The sequence below is a fragment of the Numenius arquata genome, chromosome 11 (genome assembly GCF_964106895.1).
Source record: "Numenius arquata chromosome 11, bNumArq3.hap1.1, whole genome shotgun sequence".
NCBI classification, from domain to species: Eukaryota; Metazoa; Chordata; class Aves; order Charadriiformes; family Scolopacidae; genus Numenius; species Numenius arquata.
Genome location: NC_133586.1, coordinates 33,796,954 through 33,806,475, shown reverse-complemented (window position 1 = coordinate 33,806,475; position 9,522 = coordinate 33,796,954). Strand labels below are relative to the sequence as shown.

The following is a 9,522-nucleotide window of genomic DNA, read 5'->3' as shown; positions in this document are numbered from 1 at the left end:
TGGCGAGTGGGATGCTGCTGAGCGCCCCGGTGGGTGCGCAGCCGGCGTGTGAGGAAGGGGAGGGCACCGAGGATCCCTACCGAGGCTGTGCCTGGGTGGGGGCCGTTCCTGTTGATGGGTACGGCTTGGGGATGTTGGGGGGTCTCCCCTGACTCTGTGCCCTTCCCCGAGGATGAGCTCCGGGAGATAACTTATCACAAGGCCTCAGCTGCTGCCTCCCCTGCCGCAGCCGGGGACCCGTGCGAGGCTCCGCGGGGCCAAACCCGCTCCCTTCCCCGTGCTGGCCCCGCTCCTCGCCGCCGCCAAACGCGCTGACCCGGGGCTCCCCTGGCCGGGGCAGGCCCGTCTCCGGGAGCCGGGGCGGGGCGGCGTGGGGGGGGTGGGGGCCGAGCCTGCGGTAAGGGGCGGGCCGGGGCGGGCGCTGCCGGGACCCGTTCTCCGCGCCGCCGTCCGCGCCATGGCCCCGCCGCCCGCCGCGCTGCTCCTGCCGGCCCTCGCCGCCCTCCTGACCGCGGCCGCCGCCGCCCGCGCCCCGCCGCGCAGCATCGGTACGAGCCGGGGAGGGAGAGGGTGTGGGTGCGTACGGGCTGGGGAGGGGGCATCCGTCCCGGGTACCGGCAGCACCCGGCCTCCTCCCTGCCTGCCTCTGGGGTGGGAGAGGGGAGCTCCGGCAACCCCTCAGCGGCGGGAGCATCCCTGCGCCCTCCCCGCTGCATCCTTCGGCATCCCTGCTGCATCCCCTCGGCATCCCTGCCCCTGCAGGCGGCGCTGGCCCCTTCCCCCCACTCCCCTCCCCGCGGCAGGTGACACCGAGGGTCCGGGCGGGGGGCAGCCGCGACCCCCTGCTCCCTCGGGGCGCGCTGCTGACCCCACCGCCCTCTCCCCTCTCCACCGGCAGCCGTGGTGGGCGCCGGGCTGGGCGGCTCGGCCGTCGCCTACTTTCTGCAGCAGCACTTCGGGCCGCAGGTGCAGCTGGATGTGTACGAGCCGGCGGGCGTGGGTGGGCGGCTGGCCACCGTCACCGTCAACAAGCAGCAGTATGAGAGCCGGGGAGCCTCCATCCACGCCCTTAGCCTCCACATGCAGGACTTCGTCAAGATCCTGGGTGAGCACGGGCACCCCACCGCTTGCATGGCCTCCCTCCCTCCCCAAGTTGGCTGGCTGCACCCTGGGCACGTGGGGAGGGCTGCTTCCAGTCCGCCTCGGCACCCCAGGCGTGCAGTGACCCCCTTGCTGGCCCTCTTCCCCAGCCCTGTTGTGCCCTGGAAGAGAAAGGGGCGGGCTGGCCCAGCAGAGCATCAGGGTGAGGGGTACTGGTGGTAACTCGTGGGGGGGGAATTGCTCGCAAACTCCCACCGGTTTGTTACCCAGTTGGTAACAGCGATTCCATGGGATGCCCCAACGTATAGAGTGTGGCTGGGGTCCCAGTGTCCTGGGGTCTCACGCTCCCTGATGCTCCTCCAAGAGCATCTTTGCCCGCATCCTTGCTGCGGCTGCATTTGGCGCTGGCCTTTCCCAGTGGCCAGCCCGCCCCAGGGAGGCTTGCCACCCTGGCGGGGTTGTGGCCCCTCTGCTCCCCGCAGGCCTCAAGCACCGGCGTGAGGTGGCGGGGAAGAGTGCCATATTCAGCGGGGAGCACTTTGTCCTGGAGGAGACCGACTGGTACCTGCTCAACCTCTTCCGGCTCTGGTGGCACTATGGCATCAGCTTCCTGCGCCTGCAGATGTGGGTGGAGGAGGTGATGGAGAAGTTCATGAGGTAGGGGAACCTGTGGGGCTGGAGGGACTCAGGGGGTCTTCCCCAGCACCGGGACATCACCAGGCACCCTGTGCTCCTGTCCCCTCCAGGATCTACAAGTACCAGGCGCACGGCTATGCCTTCTCCAGCCTGGAGGAGCTGCTGCGCTCACTGGGGGGTGATGCCTTTGTCAACATGACACAGCGCTCGGTGGCTGAGTCCTTGCTGGAGGTGGGCGTCACGCAGCGCTTTGTGGACGATGTCATCGCGGCCGTCCTGCGCTCCAGCTATGGGCAATCAGTGCTGGTGCCCGCCTTCGCAGGTGAAACTGGGGACCCCTCTTCTTCCTGTGTGACTCCTTCCCAGCATCCCCTCCCTGGGTAGGCTGTTGAGCCGCCCCCCTCTTCCTCTCCCCAGGAGCCATGTCGCTAGCAGGGGCCCAGGGCAGCACCTGGGCGGTGGAAGGAGGCAACAAGCTGGTGTGTTCAGGTCTGCTGAAGCTGACCAAAGCCAACGTCATCCCGGCCAGGGTGACGGGCATCTCTCTGCACAGCTCGGGTGAGCCTGGGCACGGGGTCTGCTCTGGGTGCCACTGGCGCAGGTGTGTGTCTGGGCACACCAGGGTGGGAGGTGGGTGGTGGCAGAGTGGGGATGCTGGGGCAGAGAGGGAGCTGTGGGAGGCTGGAGAGCATCCTGATCCTGGTAAAGCATTTGGGTGAAGGCCCAGGGGTCTGTCCGTCTTCTCTCCTGTTCTGATCTGGTCAGGGCCCTGTGGTACAGGCCTCAGCGCCGAGGTTCTCCTCCCTCCCTCCTGAGGTCCCTCCAGTCTCTTTTATGGCACTAGCCTTGTTGCAGGCTTGCTCCAGCAAGCACAGCAGAAAGGCTGAATAGCTGGGGTTTGGTGGTGGGCTGTGCTTCCCCAGTCTTCCTTGCCCTACTGGGCTGGGCTTCTCTGGAAACTTTTTCCCACAGGCTTGATAAAATGCTCTTTCTGCTACCCTAAAGCATCAGCAACTCCTCCATAACCATCAAGTGCTATGGTCCAGCACGGGTGTGTACTGGAAAAACAGGGGATGGAGGTCATGCTAGGAAAAAAGGGGCAGGGCAATACAGCTTGGGGCTCTGGGCTCCTAACTGTCCACCACCTCTTTTCAGAAGGGAGAGCTCTGTACCAGGTGCACTACGAGGGCGATGAAGGCCAGGGCTCAGCTTTCTATGACATGGTGGTTGTGACGACTCCCCTGCACCCCAGCAGGAGCAACTTCACCTTCGAGAACTTTGAGCCGCCCATTGCTGACTTCCCCGGAGCCTTCCAGCCCTCCGTCACTTCCGTGGTGCATGGCTACCTCAACTCCTCCTACTTTGGCTTCCCCGATCCCAAGCTCTTCCCCTTTGCCAGCATCCTCACCACTGACACCCCCGACCTCTTCTTCAATGCCATGGACAACATCTGTCCTGTCAACATCTCATCAGCTTTCCGTCGCAAGCAGCCCCAGGAGGCCGCGGTGTGGCGTGTCCTCTCCCAGCAGCCACTGGACAAGCAGCAGCTGAAGACCCTCTTCAGGTCCTACTACTCAGTGCAGGTGACAGAGTGGCAGACGTATCCCCGCTATGATGCCACCAAGTCCCTTCCACCCATTGTGCTCCATGAAAATCTTTTCTACCTCAGCGGCGTGGAGTGGGTGGCCAGCTCCATGGAGATGATAGCGGTGGCAGCCAAAAATGTGGCCCTGCTGGCTTACAACCGCTGGCATCAGGACCTGGAGAAAATCGACCAAAAGGACTTGATGCACAAGGTGAAGACCGAGCTGTGATGCCCAGGGGAGGTGGTGGGCTGGGAGCTTCTGTGTGTAGTAGCCTGGGGAGTATTTATTGCCTTGGGGACACCAGGGGGTTTGGGGCTGGGAGAGAAGGGACAGGCTGTGTCCCAGATGACTTGAACATGCGTGACCTTCAGGAATACAGTCCCTGGCCAGTGTTGCTGTGTGTCTATGCCATGTGCCTCAGTTTCCCTGTTCCCCCTCCTCAGGCTTTACTGGAAAGGACCCTGTGCCTTTTCTTGTGAAAAGGGTCACTGTGCATCTGGTCTTGGCAGGGACCTCAGGGGGCTTTCAAGGACGAGACTGGCTGGCATCAGCAGCAGATGGGTCCCCCCCCGATGAGCTGCCTGGCTCCCCTCGCAGCCTCTCCTACTTTCCTGGCTTTGTCCCTGGAAAACCTGGTGGTGGGGTTGGCTCCAGCTGGGGCAGGAGGTTCTATGGCCTCTCCCATGGCATGTGTGTGTGGAGCCCAGCCCCGCTCACTGGCCCAGCACCCCGGGGATGGGCGTGCAGCATGGGCTTTTGCAGGTCCTGGCTTGCAGTGAGAAGTGCCTGCTGCTGGGTGCTCCTTTTTTCAGGCGTCCCCGAGCCTGGGGCTTGGCTGTGTTTTGGGGGGCAGAAGAACCTTACTGGGAAAAGGCTCGGCAGCACCCACCCCCATGTCCCCATAGGGGCAGCACAACCAGATGAGGCAAGGGGCCAGCAATGTGCTTTATTGAGGACCTCAGAAGCCACCCAAACCACCATCTGCTTGTCTTGGTCCCTGGGCTGCCTGGCCCAGTGCAGAGGAACTCGTAGTTGGGCAGGGGAGGGCTAGGAAGAACCAAGCACTGCCAGAACTGTTGCACCGATGGGGTGGACAAAGGCAAATGGGGACTTTGGGGAGGAAGGAGGCTTGATCCAGCCCAGCCAGAGGGATCTGGGGGCAGCTGCCTCCTTCTCTCCCCCAGCCCACCCTACTGAGCTCCTCCCTGGAGATGAGGGGGCTGGGAGGTGTCTTGCTGCAAGGCTGCATAGCTGGGTGTCCCCAGAGTGGCTGCTTGGGCTGAGGCTGATGGACTGTGCAGGGTGATTTTGGGGAGCTCTTGGAGCTGCCATCTCCTTGCATAGGGGCTCTCCTCGCCCAGATGCTTGACCAGGCAACCCTCTCCCAGAGGGCTGGGCAAGCTCAGGAAGCAAGAGCAAGCTGGTTAGATGCCCATGCGTGGCTGCAGGGGTTAGCTCTGCAACCTCAGAAGATGCAGGTGCAGCCCACAGCGATGGTCTCCATGACCGTCTGGTACTTCTTGTGGCACTTCTTCCCAGAGGGCTTGTGCCCAACCTCGCCTGGCACCTGGCAGAGCAGCCGTCGGACAGGCAGCCGACTGTAGATGGGAATGCTGACCATGGTGCGGTCCTCCTGCATTGTGAAAGGGTTGATGCAGCCAGTGCAGAGGCATTGGGCCTCAGGAATGTCTGCCGGGATCCGCGTTGCATCGTGGTTTATGCTGGAGGAGAGAGAAAGCAAGATGAGGCTGGAGAGTTGGTAAGATGGGAGGCGGTGGGTGGCTGGGCATGGACAGGGCAATGTCTCCATGGGGTGAAACAGGGTGTTGCGTTGCATTGCACCCCCCAGCAGCCACCGCAGCCCTGTGATGCTGCAGCCGTGGCTGCCACAGTGCTTGGTGGCACAGAGCCACCATGCATGTCCCCAAGGTCCCTGCCCCAAGCTCACCTGTAGGCCCAGGGGGACAGGCTCCTCCGGTTGGATCTCCAGACCCTCAGGTTGACCTGGCACTTGGTGTCTCCTGGCTCAGAGCTGTTCCTCAGCTGGCGCACCATATCCTGGATGCTGCGCTCGTAGTCTGCCATGGATGTATAGGAGTCGTCTGGGGCCCAGGCCAGGGCAGGGGCGGCCGTGGGGGGCCGTGCTGGGCCCCTTCTCCTGCCCTTCGCTGCCTTGTTTTGGTCCTTTGCTTCAGGGACCAGGACCATGGCAAAGGTGAAGATGCAGAGGAGAAGCTGAGGAGGAAGGAGGATGGTGTGTGGCTGCCCGGGCTGCAGGGCTGGCACAGAAGGGGAGCGGGACCGCATTGACTTTGGGGTGGCACACACAATGCCCAAAGGGCAATGCTGGCCTGTGGGCAAGACCCGTGCAAGCACACGAGGGCAGTTTGCTCGGGTGGTGGGCACACAGTCATGGTGAGCCCCCAGCCTAAGCCCCAGCTGATGAGCGTGGCTGCAAAGCCCCTCGCCCTGGTTGCAGCTGGCAACTTGCGTTGCCCAAAGTGCCCCTGCCCAAGCTGTGCCCTGTCCCTTCCCTGCCTGGCTGGGAGGGATGGGTACACTCTCAGCTCAGGCTGTACCTGGGCAGCCTCTGGTTTAAAAGGAGCTTTAGAGAAGAGACAGTCAAGAATGGGATCTTTATCCAAACCCTCCTCTCCCTCCCTCTGTGCTCCGAGGACGGTGAGAGAGAAAGAAAGATGCTTTTTCCTTTCCTTCTCCCTCCGGCCTCGCAGGGCCGAGTTCCCGTGTGCTGACACCCGGCAGGCTGCCCAGCGGCGAACAAAGTTGCTTTCTGTAGTCCTGTTCCCTGCTATTCGTGTCCCTGCAGCCAGCCGCAGCCAGCCCAGCACCCTGCCCCGTGTCCCGCAGCCCTGCCCGCCGTCCCGCAGCTCTTCCCGTGGCCGTGCGGTGCCCGGGGCAGGGACCACTCAGCCGGTGCTGTTTTCCCCCTCCGGTGCCGGACTGTCCGGTTGGACTGTCCCAGCTCTGCTCTACGAGGCTGTTGCATCCTGGCTGTGCCAGGCGTGGGAGCGATGGGCCTGGCAGGCCACAGCATGCATCTCCAAAGCAAACAAACCCAGGTAGCCACCCGTAAACAAGCGTGCAAATAATTATATTAAAGAAGGAAAACAAGGAGCGAGCCCGCTGCAGTCACCTACCAGGTTTGGAGCCCTCTCCATCGCCACGCAGGGGCTGCCGGCCGCCGTCCTGCAGTGTGGCTGGCACTGGCGAGCCCGGGAGCTAAAAAGGGAAAGCCCCAGCCCCCGGCTCCGCTCTGCCCGGAGGTGTGTCCGGTCCCCGAGGTGCCAGGGAGCCTCGGCGCCGGCGGGGCTGGGGGCCAGCGTGGTCTGGGACTGGGCCACCCGCCGCCTCCCCGAGCGCTGGCTCCACCTGCGGCTGTGGCCATGGAGGGTGGCGGGTCCCCTCTGGAGCGAGCAGCCCGGAGGGACTCGCTGTGCAAAACCCTGCCCTTGGGGAGGGGGTTTGAGCTCTGGTGGTGCCACCGGCATGGTCACAGTCCTGCCGGGGGGGACACAGCTGCTGGGCTGGGGGAGCAGGGTGTGGGCTGTGTCCCGCGCTGGCAGCAAGGTGTGCAGGTAGGCTGGGACTGTCCTGCTGTCCCTGTGGGGACAGCTGAGGGCCCAACAGCATCTGTATGCCACCACCAGCTCTGCTGTCCCCAGGAGCCACCAGACCGTTCTGCCCAGCATTCAGGAGATGGCATCCATCACTTCCTGCACCCCTGGTCTGTATGTCCCCAAATGCTTCCCCTCCTGCTGTCCTCAAACCTGTCCCCCGCCCCTGGCAGTGGGGGGACACCAGCTCTGCTCGGAGCTGGCCTTGGGGCTGGGCCCCAGAGCTGCAGGGTGGCAGGTGTTAGTGGTAGGGTCTGCCCCCACCACATGCTTTGCTGCTCTGGCTTCCCGGGGCTAAGCCTTGGCATTCAGGGTGCTGCTGTGGGGGAAACTGAGGCAGGGGGATGCCAGCTGTGATGCCCTGTCCCAGGGACGGGGGCAAGTAGCCTCTTGGGAGGGGGCTGGCCTTGGACGTGGGCCGGGGGCAGCAGCAGCCCGGCATTGCAGCCCCCCCCTTCCCTGGGCTGTCCCTGTCCTTGCGGCCAGGCAGCCGCTGTGCCACACGATGGTGCTGTCCTCCACCCAACCGCACGGCCGGCCCTCCGTCCTTCCCCCCCGCATCCCTCCTCCGCAACTTCCCTCCTCCCTTCCATCTATCCCTCCTCCCCTCCATCCCTTCCTCCATCCTTTCCTCCATCCCTCCTCCCTCCATACTCCCCTGCATCCCTCCTCCCGTGCCAGCCCCAGCCGACCGCGGGAGGCGGGGGTGCCCGGTGCTGCTCCCCACGGACAGCAGGGTCTGCCCTGCTCCTTTGGAGGGACCTGTTACATCCTTAGGGCTGCTGCCCCCGAGGCCAGTCGGCGCTGGGAGGGGGCTACGCCACCTCTCTGTGGTGTTTTCTGCCTCCTCTTTTCACCCCCCATCTCCTCCCGGCTCCCTTCCCAGCTTTTGTGGCAGCACTAGATGTTGAGTTTCCCTCTGCCTCCCAACTCACGGTACATTCCCCAGGGGTTTGAAGGCCCTTGCACTTTGTAGGGCAGTGGGAACTTTCCACCCCCTTTTCCCAGTCCATGAACTGGGCCTCTAGAAAACCCTGCAAATATGGCAAAATTCACCGCACCCCCAACTCACACTGCCCCTCTCCTCCTCCCATTCTCACCGTCCCTGGGATGCAGCAGGGAGCACAGCCCAGCTGCTCCCACCCACGGGGGAGCCCCAGCCCACGTTAACATCTCCAGTGACAGCCCCAGCACAGCATTTCGGGGTCCTGGCCATCTCCTTGGGTGAGTTCTGATGCTGTGCACTGAGCACAGACTGTCCCTTTTGTCACCTCAGGGACCTGGCTGTAGCAGGGGCCCTGTAGCCAACCTGCCTTTGCCGCACTGGGCAGTATGGCAGCGCCTGGCCCTCCGCCACCAGCCTTTTCTGGGGTGCTGAGCCTGCACCAGAAGGTTTAACACCTATTCCGTGATCCCCCGGGAAGGGCCAGGCCTGGGGTGCCTGGAGGGTGCCGGCCGCCTGTGTGTGCCGCGGCCGCCTGCGTTGTGTCAGCGCTCGGCAATGCTGTTTACACATGAGAGAGGCTCAGAGGCATCTGCGCCAGCAGCCAATTACCCAGTTTTGATCTTTTTTGGTGAAAAGGAAACCAGGGCTTTTCAGACATGGCCAAATTTGATAAGCTGGGGGAGGCGGGGGCGGGCGCAGGCGGCTTTTCCCCACCGGCTTCGCGCGAGGGAAGGGGCCAGGGTGCGCGGGCAGCTGGGTGGTGGCCAGCCCCTGCCTCCCGCCTGGGACAGGACAGCTGGTGGGCTCCCTGTGCCCATGCCAGCCCTGATGCCACCCCTGCGGGAGTGGGGTGTGCTGCAGTCAGCTCCTCGGGGTGATGTGAGGGAGCAGATGGCTGGGAAAGGCTGGAAACCCCTGCACAGCTCCCCTGGCAATGAATTTCCCATGGGAGAGGGGATATACTTTCAGATTTTGTTTTAAGTGCTCGTCCCTGTTACCTCCCCACCATTTTGCCCCACTGCCGCGGGAAACTTGGGTGGAAAGCAGAGCCTGGAGAGTGGGAACGGGCCCCCAAACAGGGCAGGAGTGGCTGTGAAGATAGGCTCTACCTGCCCCGAGTAAACCCAGGTGTGTATTTCCCAGGGGAACTGTCATGGAACCCTCTGCTGTGCCTCCAGCTGAGCCTGAGCTCCTAGGGTAGAGGCGGCCATGCTGTGCTGCGCTCAGCAGGAGGGATGCGCTGGCCAGGGAGCATGTGGCAGAGCACACAACGGGGGGCTGCAGGTAAGGGAATACGGGAGAACCAGACCACAGTTCCCACGCTGGCAGAAAATAGCTTTTTGCCTTTTTTCACAAGCAGGAATGTCCCTGCCGGGGCAGGAGCCGCTGACGTGGGCTCTGCGGTCCCCTCCACCCGCAGCGGGTGGTGGCCAGCATCATTGCTGGTGCCATGCTGCAGGGCATGGCTGCTTCTCTGGGCACCAAGCTGCTCCCGAGCCTGGATCCTCTGAGGGGTTTGCGATGCCCCAGCCCACCTGAGCACACCCACCCATGGGCCAGGCAGACGGGGCCGGCGGGAGGCTCCGGCACGGCCGCGGCACCTCCTATCTCCGCATGA

The 9,522-nt window shown here is 63.7% G+C and overlaps 1 protein-coding gene across 1 annotated transcript; it reads left to right on the top strand.

The window, feature by feature from the left end:
- The first annotated feature begins 412 nt into the window (after nt 1–412).
- On the top strand, nt 413–3,715 carry PCYOX1L (prenylcysteine oxidase 1 like). Its single transcript, XM_074156257.1, has 6 exons — nt 413–548; nt 899–1,105; nt 1,584–1,758; nt 1,848–2,059; nt 2,155–2,295; nt 2,893–3,715. Exons 1-6 carry the CDS (start codon nt 458–460, stop codon nt 3,549–3,551), a joined length of 1,485 nt encoding a protein of 494 aa, XP_074012358.1. The 5' UTR covers nt 413–457; the 3' UTR covers nt 3,552–3,715.
- The last annotated feature ends 5,807 nt before the right edge of the window (nt 3,716–9,522 follow it).